Here is a 17,971-nt window from a genome sequence, read left to right as displayed (position 1 = left end):
CCCCTCCGTCTAGATTTTGAAATCAAGTAATCCCAAAGGTTTGAATGACAGATATATTTACTGCTGGGTAATTAAATTCATATCCCTCAGGGAAACAGTAATGGTCCATCTGGTCAATAATTTCCAAATGGCTGGAATAAAACAGGACAGCAAGAATCTTCCCCAGATCAACTATACAGCTCATATGCTGGCAAAACAGCTACAATGCTAGATGTAAAGGAACTTAAAAACAGTCCTGACATCGTTTAGATATTGCTCCACCAGATGATTTAATCAAAGTAGAACTGGACAGGAGCTGCATTACTATTATGGAAGCTAATCCACTGCACAAGTGCCAACATGAGGAACTTTAAGTGATAACTGCAAACAACTGTATACATATCATGTTCAAGAAGGAACTGCAGATGCTGGAAAATCGAAGGTAGACAAGAATGCTGGTGAAACTCAGCGGGTACGGCAGCATCTATGGAGCGAAGGAAATAGGCAACATTTCAGGCTGAAACTCTTTTTCACCCAAATGTATGCAATTATTTGAAGTCAAGCAGAGTGAAGAATGTTGACACAAGTCTGGTGAAGTATACTGAGGGAGGAAGAAATTGATCATTTGTGTAGAGATAGAGAAAGAAGGGTCAAGACCCCAAAAGTAGTGTATCCATGTCCTCCAGAGATGTTGCCTGACCTGCCAAGTTATTCCAACACTATATGTGTTCTACACTATTTGGAGAAAGAGAGATCAGATTTTAGTTTTAGAGGTACAGCATTGAGTTGAGTCAATAGACAATAGGTGCAGTAGGCCATTTGGCCCTTCGAGCCAGCATCGCCATTCACTGTGATCATGGCTGATCATCCTAAATCAGTACCCCGTTCCTGCCTTCTCCCCTTATCCCTTCACTCCTCTACCTTTAACAGATCTATCTAACTCTCTCTTGAAAGCCTCTAGAGAATTGGCCTCCCCGGCCTTCTGAGGCAGAGAATTCCACAGATTCACAACTCTCTGTGTGAAAAAGTTTTTCCTCATCTCCATTCTAAATGGCTTACCCCTTATTCTTAAACTGTGGCCCCTGGATCTGGACTCTCCCAACATCGGGAACACATTTCCTGCCTCTAGTGTGTCCAAATCCGTAACAATCTTATATGTTTCAATAAGATCCCCTCTCATCCTTCTAAATTCCAAAGTATACAAGCCCAGCCACTCCATTCTATCAACATATGACAGTCCTGCCCTCCAGGGAATTAACCTCGTGAACCTACGCTGCACTCCCGAGTACTGTTTACCTGTTCACACTAATTAATTTTTGTCTATCCTTTCACACTAATTTCATGTTATCCAACTTTATCATCCACTCCCAACACATTAGAGGCAAATTTACAGAAGCCAATTAACCTACAAACTCGCATGTCTTTGAGGTATGGGAGGAAACTAGAGCACTCAGAGGAAACCCACGCGATCACAGGGAGAACGTGCCAACATTACACAAAATAAAGGAAACATTTTGAAAGTGGAAAGACGAGATTGGGTAAGGGAATAAGTCAGGAACAAAATCGAAGACAGAGGAATCTGAAGATTGAGGAAAAAGATCTGCAGATTTTCTTGTCCAGGCTTAAGCCATAAACAAAATCAAAGGGAAGAAGAATTGTACCAAACGTCCCCTCCCTTTTGGGAGGGTCAGCTGAAAAGTCAGACTTTTGCAGTCTGAAAGCCCCCAAACCCTCATCACAATAGCCAGCACTAGTGGAAGAGAAACAGTCATTCATGGGGCAAAATTATTTAAAAATCTTTCCCATCACATGGTCCTTCCAGCCAACTGCACTTTCTCCTCATTATTCCAACCAAAATTAGATGGTACAGAGGGAGAAAATATGGCCCAAGTGAATTATCAATTAAAATAAAGTGCAGCTTCGATCTATTCTGTCCAAAGAAAAAAAATCCAGCGTAAGCAATTCTGTTAAAAAACTTCCTAAACTCAAGCATGGAAGAAGGCAGCCACAGCCCACCTTAGCTTAAGCACCCATTCCTTATAAATCTCTGATTAAAGTACCCAACAGTTCTTAAAATAATTACAGGCATTTAACTCTCCTACTCGATCCCAAAGTCCCCTCTAGTTATCAATCAGCATACTGTAACAAACCCTCCCAAATTTCATCTCCCAGTAACAATTCAGCTGTGCCCTTTTGTCTTAACATGCATATTAGATTCAAACATTAAGACTTATTATTCATAAATGGTTTATGATTATAGATAATTTCAAGATTATCTGGTATCATTGCAGATTGATGGCTAATTTGTTCCAGTCTTTCCTCACAGTTGTACCTGAAAGCAAACCTCACCAGAGTTATTGTAATCAGCACAATATTGTTTTGCAAGCACCACAATTATTGTAAGCACCAAAATATTAGGTTGGCAGACGTTATTAAATTCTGCAACCACACTACACTGAAAGCAAAACAATTAATGTATTGATCCGAGTTGCCCACAACTTCAAGGTCTACCTGGGGTTTGTTAGAAATGCTTTTTGTGATCTTGAAATGGCATTATAGATCTGTGTGGTGGAGTACATTTTGGTACGAACGTTATTCCTCGGAAAATAAATATCTATCAGGTTAAAAGAGATGCATACAGAAACACTTTCCAAAAAAACCCAGCAGAGATTAGTAAAGCTGAAAAAATTGCAGAGGGTTAGATTCAAAAACCAAGAACGTATTAATCTTTTAAGGAACATTGTTCATACCACAAAGTACTATCAATGCTCCATATTATTCCGAAAATGTCAAAGCTCCAAAAGATGATTTACTTGAATGAGGCAGTGGCACAGCAGTAGAGCTCCCTCACAGCGCCAGAGATATGGGTTAGATCGTGACTTCAGATGCAGTATGCGTGGAGTTTGCCTGTTCCCTCTGTGACCACGTGGGTTTCCACCGGATGCTCCGATTTCAGGTGCTCAGATCGCAAAGATGTGCTGGTTTGTCGGTTAATTAGCCTCTGTAAATTGCCCCTAGTGTGTAGTGAGGTAACTAGTGTGAATGGGTGATTAATGGTCTGCATGGACTTAGTTGGCCAAAGCTGTATCTCTAAACTAAATATTGTTCACACCACAAAGTACTGTCAACAGCTCCATATTATTCCCAAAATGCCAAAGGCTCAAATAATTTACTTGAATGATACCAAAATGGAGAGATTCAACGTCTGCAAACACTAAAAAAAGACTGACTCAAGAGAAGAATTTTACAAAATTATCAAAATAATCAAATATTAATTAGATAAAAGGATGGAACCCAAACTAGAGACCATTAATGCAAGATCAATAATACCTCAAATTGGAACTCAGGAGAAATATCTTTACCCACAGAATGGCTTGAATGTGGAATTCCAACAAAGGTAGCTGAAGTGACAACATACGTGTATCTCAAATGAAAGCATAAGGGTCAACGGTACACAAAGATACTTTAGTAAGGTTAATTGAAGATGCAATATCACCTCATACAGAGCATTAAATTAGTAATGGCTGTTGACCAAATGTTCAGCTACTGTACTACAAATACACTGAATCACATGCTAGAAGTTAAACATTATAAACTATCACTAAAATATGAGATTATTCATGTGTCACCTTAAAAGATCATAAATATTCATAGTACATAGTATAGAAACATGTCAGAGCATCATGCTCTATACAACACCATTCTTCTGAGTTGCAAATGAAACTTCATCTGATAAATTTGCACATAAAAGCACGGGGGATAAACGAGCATTGGGAAAAACCTCCAATGTTAATATTTTATACTCAAAAATAATGTTAGGGAGTGATTGTGCAATTCTGAAATTGTAATTGCTGAAACAAATTTAAAAACTCAAAATTCAATCCATTTATTAACACAGCTCAAAACGACGAAACCCTTTAACGTACCAATTCTTGAAAAACCCTTATTAAATTATTCTACCAAATTATTGAGAATCTTAGTGAGGGATCTCCTCTTGCTCACTCCCCTTCTTGGATCCCTAACTGCTCAGCGAACCTCAACTCAAAATAGACACAAAAAGCTGGAGTAACTCAGCGGGTCAGACAGCTTCTCTGGAGAAAAGGAATAGGTGCCGTTTCGGGTCGAGACCCATCTTCAGACTCGGCCAGAAATGTCACCTATTCCTTTTCTCCAGAGATGCTGTCTGTCCCGCTGAGTTACTCTAGCATTTTGTGTCTATCTTCGGTGTAAACCAGCGTTTGCAGTTCCTTCCTACCCAATTATTTACTTCTTGTTTGTCTCATCTCCTTGCTTGTTCCCTTTCAATTTTATAGATCTGGGGTTGAGGAAAAGGCTGCCCTGTTGCTTCATTATCGATTAAATACTGCGTCAAAACATCGTGGTCTGTCAGTGCCAGCAATCTGAGACATCACTTTATAAAAGGCACCAAATTAAACTTTACACAGAGCTCCACAGTATGCACAGTCCGTGAACAAAAATAGCACACTGCTCTCAGTGATTTTCCCCATGTTCCACCCTATCCCATGACTAAAGTATAATGACCAGATATGGGTAATCCTCAACGTATCCTGAACACATTGGACTGATTGCTGGAAATGTCAAAACCATTGCAACAACAATAACCATTAATCCACTTTCACCTATTTCGACACAGCACCCAGTCCCTCAATCACTTAACGGCAACTACAAACAACACAGACTCTCACTTACCTTATATGTGCCAAAGCCTGGATCTATGAGAAACGATCGAGTTGATGTGCCTGGACGACTTTTCTTGCTGTTTTCTGCAGTGGAAGAGGTTTTGTCACATTCACTCTGTGACGAGCTACATCCTGAGTCACTGTCTGAGAGCTCAACCTCTTTTTCCTTTTTCTTCACTGTGGAGGAAGCAGGCTGACGAATCAGGAGTTGAATGATATCATTCAGTCCCACGTTGTAATCGAAAAGACTATGGCCATCTTCCAACTGAAAAGTGAACAATAAAAGTCAATACATTGCTCTAATTGCACCATAATATTGCAAAAATCAGAACAGAAATTCAACCTTGCAGAAAATACATACATTACACTGCAACATGTTTTGTATTCTCTCAGCTAAAGAATTGTTCAAATAAATTATAACATTTATAACATTTTATAAAATTATAAAGTTATGGGAAGGAATAAATGTCAAAACAAATGGATTTCTAATATTCTAATTCACCAAGTGAAGGATATTTATTTTATTTTAACAACTATATGCTCTCATTTATCACACAACACAAGCACGCTCACTTTGATCAATGCATTCTGGCAATACTTTTTTTGTTTCATTAGGCAATGATAGATGGCTTTGAGTGAGATACAAAAAACTGTACCAAGACAAGACTGTAAATACTGTAACTGAAGCTGAACATAGTCTTTTCGAAAATGGCTTTTTAACTAACAAAATTAATTTAGCCTAATATACCACCAGATTACAGACAGTGCTATTATTTACTCTCATCCATTGGACTCTTTGTGCTCTTTCTCCCCAAAAACCTCACCCGTAGTTCATTTTCTGCAGGTTATTAACCTGACAAAACTGAAGAGGTTGAACACACTGCAAGCCCATGAAGAACCACCAGTCAAAGTATTAATATTTCAGCATTTTGAGGCATTAATCATTCATCTTTACTCAGCTCTACAAGTTCATTCCACAAAGACACACCCATGGTATCACCATGTATCTCTTTGATTTTTATAGTCACCAACTCCAGAGCATTTCACCATTCAACTACAAAATAAATAATAAACTCCAAAGTCAGCATAGCATTTGTCAGGGCTAAAAATAGCCACAATTGTAAAAGAAAAGTATTGTTTTGCTCAGCAGTGAAGAAAGAGAACAGTCTGCCCCCGAGTTTACACAAACAGTGATTCAATTCTGAGTCATATCAGAATTCACGTCTTTGCTTAATCACTGAATCTGACTGAAACTTTCAGAGCCAACAGCCCAACAGTCTTGGTCATATGCTACAATTCTCCGGCCTTCCCTTTCAAAATGTTAATGCATAATTGTGATAAAAGTGTACCTTTAAGAAGTAGAAACAAAGAACTGTAGATGCTGGTTTACATCAAAGATAGACACGAAGTGCTGGAGTAAATCAACAGGTCAGGCAGCATCTCTGGAGAAAAGGAATAGGTGACGTTTCAGGTCAGAACCCATCTTCAGACTAGGACTGGAGAAGGGTTCCAACCCAAAACTATTCCTTTTCTCCAGAGATGCTGCCTGACCTGCAGAGTTAGTCCAGCATTTTATTTCTATCTAATTTGAATGTTCATCTAATCTTTGTATCTCCCATAAATGATATAAATCCCTTGCTACGATTACGCCCTGTGGGCTGCCTCTAATATTTGGCCAAATTCAAAGGCAATCCGAGGCAGTGACTATTCAATTGGTCTGGATACCAAAAAGCCTGATTTCATCCTCATGCAGTATTGATATATTCACTTCCAACAGTAATTGTTTTGTAGCTGAAGATCCAAGTTTATTGCCTTTATCTGCAGCCATGGTTGTTGCACTCCCTCTGCCAACTGCAGGCATGGACGTTAACTAATTCAACATTATCTGGAAATTAAACTTCTGCCTTTGTGGTCACTCAATAAACGCATACAACCATCAGGGCAACCAACATTTTATCCATTATGTTATCCAACTAAACGTGCAAGTATGTCAGTGCTGCATGAGATCACTTGGTACTGATTATTCAATTGCCTTTGGCTCACAGAGTAATATGGTAACTTAGGGCAAGGACTGCAGACTGTTGACTGCTCATCATCACTATAACTTATCAATGGAAATAATTATAACCATACGGACGGACCCAAGCTCCACGCGACTCGACGTGAAGCCCCAAAGGGGTGTGAAAAACATATTTTTTTTACCCAGATTTTGAATATGTGTCCACATCCACTGCCTTTCAAATAGTTTCAGACCCCAGAGGGCTTGTTACTCTACTATGTATCACTCCCTTATAGTGGCAGCATCAACAAAGAATGTGGTGTGGATTAATTTAACCCTTCAATTGCCGGGACTCCCTCCAGATTTCCATTTGCTGTATTCGTCGTTTAAAGCAATCTCGATCTTGGAGTGTCCATTTTTAGACATAGGAGTCCAGCATGTGCACTGGGTTGAGACAAGGGGCTGGTCACAAGGGAATATTCTTAACACAGAGGTGGCTGAGAAGATCGGCTTGGAAACACCCAGCGCATTCAATGCAGAGAACAAGCCACTCAAATCAGTAGTTCAACAACAGCTTGCTTTCATTGAAGATGCCACTGCGGTGCCATTTCAATAATATTAAACTGCATTACACAAATGCAGTTTGATGTCTTCCAAACTCATTTGAGGAAATTGGGTGAGGTGTCCCATTCTCCCTCATCCAATAACGGCCACGGTAAACTAATTTCTACAGTCCCCAACCACATCCAGGTTGTTTCTTGACGCCTCATCAGCTAATCTGGGTAGTGTGTTATTTCTAGATACAGATCCCTAGACAACATGATTTGTGTAAGATAATGCACTATCAGGGCAAAGGGATACTAAAGATTAAGATAACTTTCACTCCAAGACTTGATCAAGCCAAAATAACCCTCAGAACATGTTTTAGTGCAAGGAACAGCTCTGGACATAGTTTATGTATTCAACACTTACTGAAGTACAAATGTATTCCACACATGCCTAATACAACAACAAATTTCCAGAATTATGTATTTTCATCCTTACAAAAGGTCCCAGGACAAAAGACTCACTCAGCAAAAATGCAAGCTGCTCTTATTTCTAAAATCTATTTCTAAATTTGCTGTATTATTCACATGCAGTTGCTGCTGATATTACCAATTATTTTAGCAATTAGTTGGCACATACTGAATTTACAGCCTGTGCTGCCAGACGACCGACTGTGGAACAGCATCCCCCTTCCCATCAGAACTGCCCCCTCCATCGACTCCTTTAGGTCAAGACTAAAATCTTATCTATACTCCCAAGCCTTTCCTGACGTCCACTGAGCGAGGGTTATATGTATATATGTATGTAGTTTGTTTGTTTATACTATTCTTATAACAAATGTAAAGCACTTTGGTCAACGAGAGTTTTTTAAATGTGCTATATAAATAAATGTGACTTGACTTGACTTCTATTGCAGTTTGGCCAAGGCAGATTTATGACATGATTAAAATTCATGTATCCATGCAAAGCCAGCTATTGAAATACATTGAAATAATAAGCACCATCACCCAATCCCACAACAAATTCTTGTCACGTGTTAAAGTTTGTGCCAGTTTTTTCTTGACCTCAACTTTGTAGCACTAGGGTATCTCGGTGCAAAGCTCACCGGTTCTCAACCACTAGATGGAGTTCGGCCAGCAAGCTATGGCTTTTCCAATTTCTCACAGCCTACCTAGCAATGCAAATGGACACAAAGTACTTCCTGCCTGCTTTAATTTTTCACAGCCACGTTCCGGAAGCAGTTAGTTCTATCTGTCAAGACTGCATGCGCTTAGCAACCAGGATATATCCCAGCTTGCATAATACATTTTACACAGACTTCCAGCACTGGCCATTGAGTAGCAATCAATAGGGGACACAATGCCAATTTTACTCTCTAAACTCGTACATCAAAGTTAGCTGTGATATTTAAAGGACACGTGTTGGAGTAACTCAGCAAGTCAGGCAGCATCTCTGGAAAACATGGATAAGTGATGTTTCGGGTCGGGACACTGCTTCAGACTCATTACAATTACCTTTAAAAAATTGCTGTTTCCATTCCTCTAAGTTAAAAACAGAGGGTTGGTTTAGTTTGTTTTTAAGATACAACATGGAAACATATCCTTCGGCCCACCGTGTCCACACTAACACAAACAAGAACCCATACACTAGTTCAATCTCTGGAGAGAGGGAATAGGTGACGTTTTGGGTCATAACCCTTCTTTAGACTGGGACTGGAGAAGGGTTCCGACCCGAAACTATTCCTTTTCACCAGAGATGCTGCCTGACCTGCTGAATTACTCCAGCATTTTATTTCTATCAAATTTGAATGTTCATCTAATCTTTGCATCTCCCATAAATGATATAGATCCCTTGTATGATTACGCCCCAGTAGGCTGTGGGCAGCCTCCAGTATTTGGCCAATTTCAAAGGCAATCCGAGGCAGTGTCTAATCAATTGGCCTTGATGCAAAAAAACCTACACATTAGGGACAATTTACATATGACAATTAACTTGCAAACCGGCACATCTTTGGAATGTGAGAGGAGACCGGAGCACCTGGAGGAAATTCACCCGGTCAGAGAGCACGTACAAACTCCGTATAGACAGCACCAGTAGTCAGGATCAAACTCAGGTCTCTGGCTGTGTAAGGCAGCAACTTTACCGCTGTACCGCCCCAGGTTGAAAGCATAAACTGTGTTTTCCACAGCCACTGAATTATATTTGAAGCAATTACTTCTTACAATCAGCAAATGAAGAAATAATCATTGATGGTGTCACTTCAGCACATAATACATTAGAAGGATTCTGTCCTGCTTCCATGCTGCTTTAGAACCCATTATATTCACCTCAATAGGTAAAAGCCGATTTAACATCAGAAATGAAATATGGCACTTTTGATCAGGCAGGTCTCCTTCAGTAATGCAGTGTGACAATATGGATGTACGAGAAGATTTTACTGGTCCCATAGTACATGCAATGTTGTGTGCAGAGAGTCCAAGCAGATCGCTTTGTTGTCTTTGACAACTTCCAGAAGAGAAACAGATGCACAAATGCAATTACTACATTCATCTCTCGGGTTTAACCTGGAATTTGCTAATGGAGGTGAATGAGTGAAGAATTAGAGCACGTCACCACTTTATAATGATCTATCACACGGACATGAGCTCTCCCACACCACACTTCAATCAATTTATCAAAGGTAAATTAAATTGAGGTTCTGGCTAGTCTTATTAGACAAGTAATTTTTAGAAGAATTGGTCTTTGCACAAAATATTTGCAACTATAATGGGTCAAACTTAGGAAAATAACAAAATTCTATTGTTCTTTTACTGTCTGTGCAAGTTGATTCCTATTACGGAATTGTATTTTAACATCTATAGCACACAAACATTTTTTCTTCATGAAAAAGTAACCCCCGTCAACAAAAATGAAAGGGTTGAATTTCAACGTGCATTGCCTGGTGGAAAGTTCCTGTCATTATTTCAAATGTGTTTTCTTTTGGGGAAGGATGCACTGTCGTCATCTGCCTCGTGGGCCAAGGGGCCTGTTTCCACACTGTATCTCTAAACTAAAGTAGATAGACACAAAAAGCTGGAGTAACTTAACGGGACAGGCCGCATCTCTGGAGAAGGGTCTCGACCCGAAACGTCACCCATTCCTTCTCTCCAGAGATGCTGCCTGTCCTGCTGAGTTACTCCAGCTTTTTGTGTCTATCTTCAGTTTAAACCAGCATCTACAGTTCCTTCCTACACATCTAAACTAAACTAATTCCTCTCAGAATATTATTTGTCTCAATGAAACTAGACTCCAGAGAAGGGAGGACCAGTCTCCACCATCTTTTCTCAGAGGACCATCTGAGGACCATTGTGGTTGAACTATACTGCTCCATCTCTATGACGGGTACTTATATGCTTCACAAGATGGTAAACTTTCAAAACAGCAAATTTGCTACATCAAGAGCACCCAGGGATGGATAATCAAATGTGTAAGAAGGAACTGCAGATGCTGGTTTAAATCAAAGATAGACACAAAAAGCTGGAGTAACTCAGCGGGACAGGCAGGATCCAATGAGAGAAGGAATGGGTGACGTTTCGGGCCGAGACCCTTCCTCAGTCTATGGATAATTAATTGTTGGTTTAACCTGTAAACCCCACTTCCCTTGAATGAATATACAGAAATAAATTCCCCAACCTAGTAAACTCGCACTTACGTAAACAATTCTGTACTCAGTCCCAAACGTAATCAAGTTTGTAATTTCCACACCACTGTACGATCACTCAAGTTTACATTGGAAACAAGCCGGCAATGGTGGAGGTGCCTGCCCAGAAGGTCACGCGTCGCAGAAAGTGCCCCGGGCGCAGCTGAGACAGTTATTAACTCTCAGTGAGTTATCTTAGGCAGGGGGTGGAGATGGTGATTCCAACTTACTTAAAATCAGACTTGCGTGAGGGTTAATGGAACACAACCCTTACCCAAACCTGGGAATACCTGTACACACTTGTACACACAGATTCTACAATTCTAAATTTTAACAAAATGCAGCTTAACATAAAGAGAGATAATACTGGAAATACTCAACAGGTCAGGTCACGTGCGTCGGAAGAGAAACAAGAGTTAACATTTCAATTAAAGACTCTCCTTCTGAACTGTGAAGATTAAAAAAAACTAGTTTGTTTAGCTGTAAGGAGAGTGGGGGAGGTGGAATGTGTCTGATGGGCTAAAACAGCAGTGGGGATAAGCTGTAGAGCAGGGGTCGGCAACCTTTTCTGCCAAGGGGCCAGGACATATGCCTGTGAGCGGATGGTGGGCCACATCTATCACGTGTACACATGGATCCCGCCCCGGATGGCAGGCATCAAATCACGTGTTCACATAGATCCCGCCCCTACGAGGTCGCACTGAGCTCAAATATCATACTCAATCGTCCCCGGCCTACTGACAACCCCGATCCCGACAGTGAAGCTCAGACACAGAAGGTGCGCGGCCGTGCCGGTGGTTTTGCGCAGGATGCGGTACAGCCCAATCACCTTCCAGGTACCAGAAGTAGAAAAAAATGCTGGACAAACTCACTCCAGCATTTTTACCTACCTTCTATTTTTCCAACATCTGCAGTTCTTTCTTAAACATTCCAGGTACCGGAGATGATGGAAGTCTGCGGGCCGGATGATTGAGGGGAAAAAAATACGCCTGCGGGCCGGATGATTTCGGGTTAAGGACCGGATTTGGCCCGGGGGCTGTAGGTTGCCGACCCCTGCCGTAGAGAGATGTATCTGGTCAGTGAGTGTAGGGGAGCAGTACAAGCGTGAGAATATAGACAAAAGAAAATGTCAAGAGTTGAAAGTCAATATTGTTTGTTTATTATATGCATTGGATAGGAACTGGAACAATGATATTCTTACTTGCTACAGCTTTACAGCTGCTGCTTGCAATTTTTATTTTTAAAACTGCAGCTGCTGCAAATCTAAAAAGCAGAAAAGGCTGGACATAAGAACATAAACAAAAGAATGTAGGAGTTGCAAAATGCAGAGAAGGAAGATACGATAGGTCAGGATGAGCATGTCCTGCCTTTCCAGAGGGGAAAAAAACACCCCCGTTTTACCCTATTCCCCCTCCTCTTCATTCCCTGCAGCATGAAAGAAACGTCTTTTGTCTTCTTACCAACTCCGGAGGGCCTGCAACTTGAAATGTGTTAACTCTTGTTTCTCTTCCAGAAAATGCAGCTGTGGGTTTTTCCAGCATTTTCTGCTATTTCAGATTTCCAACGTCTGCAGTTTTTTTAAATCTTCACCGTGTGTCTTCAAAATAAAAACTAACTGCCAGCGACAAGACATTTTCATTTGTGCAAATCCCATTCCACTGTTGTTAAATTCAACTGGACTATTTCAAAAACATATCCCAAACAACACTGTTCTACATTTTTTCCGGACAACATTCTGAAAAATAATCACATCTAACTTACATTGTATCCCATCACTTCTGTGTTACTGCTGGAAGCTCCCATCAAAAATATAGAAGCATATTTATTTTACGAACAAATTGAACAATAAAAATGTATAGTTAAATTTCCATTTCCTAATTGCACTTTATTATTGTGATCACAAGTCTGGAATTATTTATGCCACAAAGTAATCACCAAAGATTCAACAGGCAATAGTCATGAGGCCATATAACAAGATCCAGGACGTTGTTATAATTCCTTTCATTGACAACGAGTTTCTCGACAGCAGCTTCTAAAAGGTTCAAAAGGTTCAAAAGGTTATTTAATGGTCACATACACCTAGGTGTAGTGAAATGCTTCTTGCCAATGCAGCACATTGTCTATCCATTATTGCCAGAATGTAAAAACTGTTGCAATCAGTCAATGAAGTTGGAGGATTAGGGAGCAAATGAACCAAATGAACATGGACATGATTAAACTGACCTCGATCACTGAACCACTAATTTATTTGGATGAATGTTATTTGCAGATATTAAACTAGCACTCCAAGATAAAGTTCTTTGATGATCTAGAATGCAAAATTATAGCAGTGACTCTACAGCAATCTACAGATGGATTTGCTCAGTTAATTATGTTCTTATTCACAAAATCAACAGGATCCTTCAATGGAATAATGTATAATGTTGAAAACACTTAAAAAATACCTATTTGTCTACCATGCTGTTAATCCTCACATTAATTCCTGCCAGTGTAGTGAAATATCTCTCGGCAAGAGAGACAATGTCTGAAGAGAAGTCTGAATGTCACCTATCCATGTTCTCCAGCGATGTTGCCTGACATGCTGAGTTACTCTAGCACATTGTGTCTTTTTTTGTAAACCATCTTCTGTAGTGCCTTGTTTCTATTTCTCTTAGCAATGTCAATAAAAATGTCGTGTTTGGTTATAACAAAAAGTATTTTCTAAATATACATATATACTTTCTTCATAACATTTACATAAATACAATGAGGAACTGTCTTTCTCTACATTTATTTTAAAGCCACTTCCTGTGACAGCTTATTCTATATATAGAGGCCATCCCCAGGTTATGAATGGGTTCCACCTTTAGACACCCCAAAATCAATTTTGGCCACAAGTCAGAAAATATGGAAAATCACTCAATATGGTAACCATAGCTCCCCAGTACTGTAATGAACAGTGTTGATGAGAGCCAATTCACTTGAACATTCAATTACTGTTGAGCTACAAGGGTACAGAATCAGAAGATCTCCTGCCAATGGCTGGTTATGGATTATGGCAGATCAGCAACATAATCCACAAGTAAAGTACTATTTCTACATGCCTATGGATGGCCTCCAGCTGTCCATCACTATCTATTCTCGTCCCTTCCACTATTGCCAAATCGGCAAACTGAATGTCCAACTGCCAAAGTTGAAAAAGTAGAGATTCCCACCAAAGTACTGGAAACACGAGAGCTTGATTTCAGTCTCTGAGGTTTATTGAGATTCAATCTCTTCTAATTAAAGTTAATTACAGTGGCGCAGCAGTAGGGTTCCAGCCTTAAGTGCCAGAGACCCGGGTTCAGTCCTGACTACTGGTGCTGTCAGAATGGACTTTGTATGTTCTCCCATGGGACCCGCATGGGTTTTCTCCAGGTGCTCCGGTTTCCTCCCACACTCCAAAGACGTACAGGTTTGTAGCTAAATTGGCTTCGATAAAATTGTAAATTGTCCCTTGTGTGTAGGATAGTGATCGTTAGTTGGCGTGGACTCAGTGGGCTGATGGCCCTGTCTCCGCACTGTATCTCTAAAGACTAAAATCTAAGGCTTGATATGAGCAAGATCTGTGCAAGCTGTTGGTTTGCTGGTGAAACTTTGGTGCAGGTTTCCTGTCAATACTTTGCTTTTAAAAATGTTAGAACCAAAAAACAATTCCATCCTCCTGGCCGTTACCCAAAGCTGAACGAGATTCTAACAACTTCTCGTGCATGTTCAGTTCAGAGCCAAACTTCCGACCACATAACTCATAACCACGTGATCATGTAAACCACCAACCTCCACCTGTATAACATTGCTTAACTGTTTCTGCTTCAGCGCAGAAAATCATAGTGAAGGCACACCTGGAACTGGTCTGGTCTCCCCAAGGAAGGATATAGTGAGTGCAAACAAAAATAAATGCTCCAATTTTACTCTCATGACTGAGCAAACCACAAAAGGGCAGTTTAAATAAATTAGGCTTTTAATCACAAATTCAGAAGAACAAGAGGTGACGTCACAGAAACATTCAAATTTCTTAGGGGCTTAAAAGAGTAGACCTGGGAATGTTTCCCCTCGCTTGGTGTTAAGAACCAGGCATCGCAGTCTCAAAATAAGGGGTTAACTATTCAAGATTGAGACGAGAAGATAGGGGTTCAATTTTCAACAACTCTGAACTTGAACGGTACAAGATGGCTTGGAAATTCTTGTGCACTAACTCAATGTAATTTACTATTCTTGCACTATATGATTGTGCCAATGTATAGTAACATTTTTATTAAACGGTACGCAAGGAATTTCACTGTATCTAGGTACATGTGACAACGAAGTACAATGGAATATATTTTTGGTTATTAAGGAAATTATATAGAATGGAGTAAGTAAAATGGCACTGACCTCAAAGATCTACCAGAAACTGGTTGAACGGAACAAGGGGCTACAGGCCCATGTGATTATTTTTTATCATTGTTACCCCTAGACCTGTTACTCCAGTTTTTTGCCCTCTGAATCGAAACCATCTACAGCTCTGAAGAAGGGTCGCGACCCACAACGTCACCCATTCCTTCTCTCCAGAGATGCTGCCTCATGTTACAGCAGCATTTCGTCTATCGAAAGCTCTCCTAATTTGCACTATGTTCCATTCACAAGTTTTTGATGATTTCCTATTGCACAATAAATAACGTTTGAAATTCTCTCTCATTTTCTAATCCATCTGCAGACTTATTCCTCTGCATCAACAGAATTTCCTCCAGCACCTACAGCACTCAATTAATGTTTTCAAGAAGGAACTGCAGATGCTGGGAAATCGAAGGTACACAAAGCCTCGGGCTCCTCCTCCTCCCCTTTTTCATTCCTTCTCCCCCCCCACCCCCTATCAGTCTGAAGAAGGGTTTCAGCCCGAAACGTCACCTATTTCCTTCGCTCCATAGATGCTGCTGCACCCGCTGAGTTTCTCCAGCATTTTTGTGTGCCTGCACTCAATTAATGTACTTTTATCCCCCACCTTACCGGCACAATGGCACAGCGGTAGAGTTGCTGCCTTACAACATCATAAACCGGGTTTGATCCTGACTAGAGGTGCTATCTGTACAGAGTTTGTACATTCTCCCTGTGGCCGTGTGTGTTTTCTCTGTGTGCTCCGGTTTCCTCCCACACTCCAAAGACGTGCGAGTTTGTAGGTTAATTGGACTCTGTAAAGTGCCCCTAGTATGTAGGATAGTGCTAGTGCACGTGGTGATTGCTGGTCGGCTCAGACTGAGTGGGCCGAGGGACCTGTTTCCACGTTGTATCTCTAAAGTTTAATGTCTGTAGACTAAAGTCTAAAGTCTACTAAATCAATTGTTCCCCCGCTGATGGCTGCGTCTTCAGCTTCCAAAGTCTTAAACAACCTCTGGAAATTCTCTCTCAAACCTCTTCCTTCGTTCATCATGATCTTAAAAGTTTATTAGGATTCTGAGTTACCTGCATTTATATGTCCCTTCGTGACTCGAAACTAATGCTATAGATGTATGGTGTTTGGGGATATTATTATGTTATCTCAAAAGCAAGATGCAAATAAATTTAGCCATATTTTTTTATCAATGTAGCCCTATAACTTCTGGTAACTAAATTCAACATTATTCCCAGCTTCAAAGAGCAGGATGATAGAGGGAAATGGAAGAGAGGCAAAAATCTTGCAAAAAATAGTTCTACTAAATTAAAAATTTCTAAATCGATAATAACCAGTTAGGAGAATGAGAAGGTGATCAGATCAAGTATTACATCTTTGTAATACAAAGAATAGAAGAATGAGACACTTTTGAACGGTTTTGTCTCCGTGCATATTGAAAATTTGAGTTTTCTTTAGGCAGTAGGAATGTACTATTGCAGTGTTCATTCAGCAAATTATGTTTAAGAACCATGTCTACAGTTCCAAGCACAGCCATGAATCTTAGAACATGAAACGATACCACACAGATACAGGCCTATCCGCCCACGATGTCTGTGATGAGCCTTCTTGAAGTAATATCTTCTGTCTGCACATGCCCATATCCCTCCATTCCTTCCATTTTCTTGTGTCCATCTAAAAGCTACTCCATGCCACTATTGTATCTGCTTCCACCACCACCCCTGGCAGCACATTCCAGCCACCTACCATTCCGTGTCAAAAGCTTGCCTCCACACGTCCCTTTAAACTTTCTTCTTCTGACATTACACCTCTATTATTCAACATTTCCATCCTGGGGAAAGAAAGTTTTATATCTATGCCTCATAATTTTATGACATTTTTTCAAATCTCCCCGCAGCCTCCCAATGTTCCAGAGAAAACAATCCAAGTTTGTCCAATCTCTCTTTATAGCTAGAACACTCTAATCCAGACAGCATCCTGGTAAACCTGCACCCTCTCACAAATCGTCCTCGTTCTCTCCCTATAACGAATCCACAGCAGACTAATCCTGCAGCCGCAGGCCACAACCTCACCGTCACTGATATAAAACTGAACTGAGATGCGTCACTTTTCCACAACATAGACACCCTATTAAAAATGACAATTTCACAACTGTCTTAAGGGCCTGTCCCACTTACGTGTCCTTGGCACGCAAATTACACGACCTCGTGGTCGCGTTGAGCCGCGACGGGCATCGTATGGCCGCGCGGGGCCGGACCCACTTAGAATCGCGGAGGGGTATGTAGTTGTGCGCGACATCGCGCGGGGCTTCAAAATTTTTGTAGTGAACGAAATCTTCGCACGCCAACAGCCTGTCGCGTAATTGAAGGCCAAAGTGGGACAGGCCCAAAACCTTGGCGCGACGCGACGTCTCACCTTCAACAGCAGCAGAAGCTGGCAGCCAGCAAACCAACAGCTTGCACAGATCTTGCTCATATCAAGCCTTAGATTTTAGTCTTTAGAGATACAGTGCGGAGACAGGGCCATCAGCCCACTGAGTCCACGCCAACTAACGATCACTATCCTACACACAAGGGACAATTTACAATTTTATCGAAGCCAATTTAGCTACAAACCTGTACGTCTTTGGAGTGTGGGAGGAAACCGGAGCACCTGGAGAAAACCCATGCGGGTCCCATGGGAGA

The 17,971-nt window shown here is 40.8% G+C and overlaps 1 protein-coding gene across 2 annotated transcripts in view; it reads right to left on the bottom strand.

The window, feature by feature from the left end:
- Nucleotides 1-17,971, bottom strand: part of uhrf2 (ubiquitin like with PHD and ring finger domains 2) — a 112,252-nt gene that overhangs the window by 84,850 nt on the left and 9,431 nt on the right. Inside the window, exon 2 of one of the 2 annotated variants that reach the window (XM_033017962.1) lies at nucleotides 4,690-4,944. The exons of the other annotated variant lie outside the window; for it this stretch is intronic. Coding sequence (XP_032873853.1) covers nucleotides 4,690-4,944 — 255 coding nt within the window. The remainder of the gene's footprint in view (nucleotides 1-4,689; nucleotides 4,945-17,971) is intronic. 2 annotated transcript variants of the gene reach the window in all.

The sequence above is a fragment of the Amblyraja radiata genome, chromosome 3 (genome assembly GCF_010909765.2).
Source record: "Amblyraja radiata isolate CabotCenter1 chromosome 3, sAmbRad1.1.pri, whole genome shotgun sequence".
Taxonomy (NCBI): Eukaryota; Metazoa; Chordata; class Chondrichthyes; order Rajiformes; family Rajidae; genus Amblyraja; species Amblyraja radiata.
Note: the sequence above shows the minus strand (reverse complement) of the source record. Positions and strands in the feature narration are given on the sequence as shown.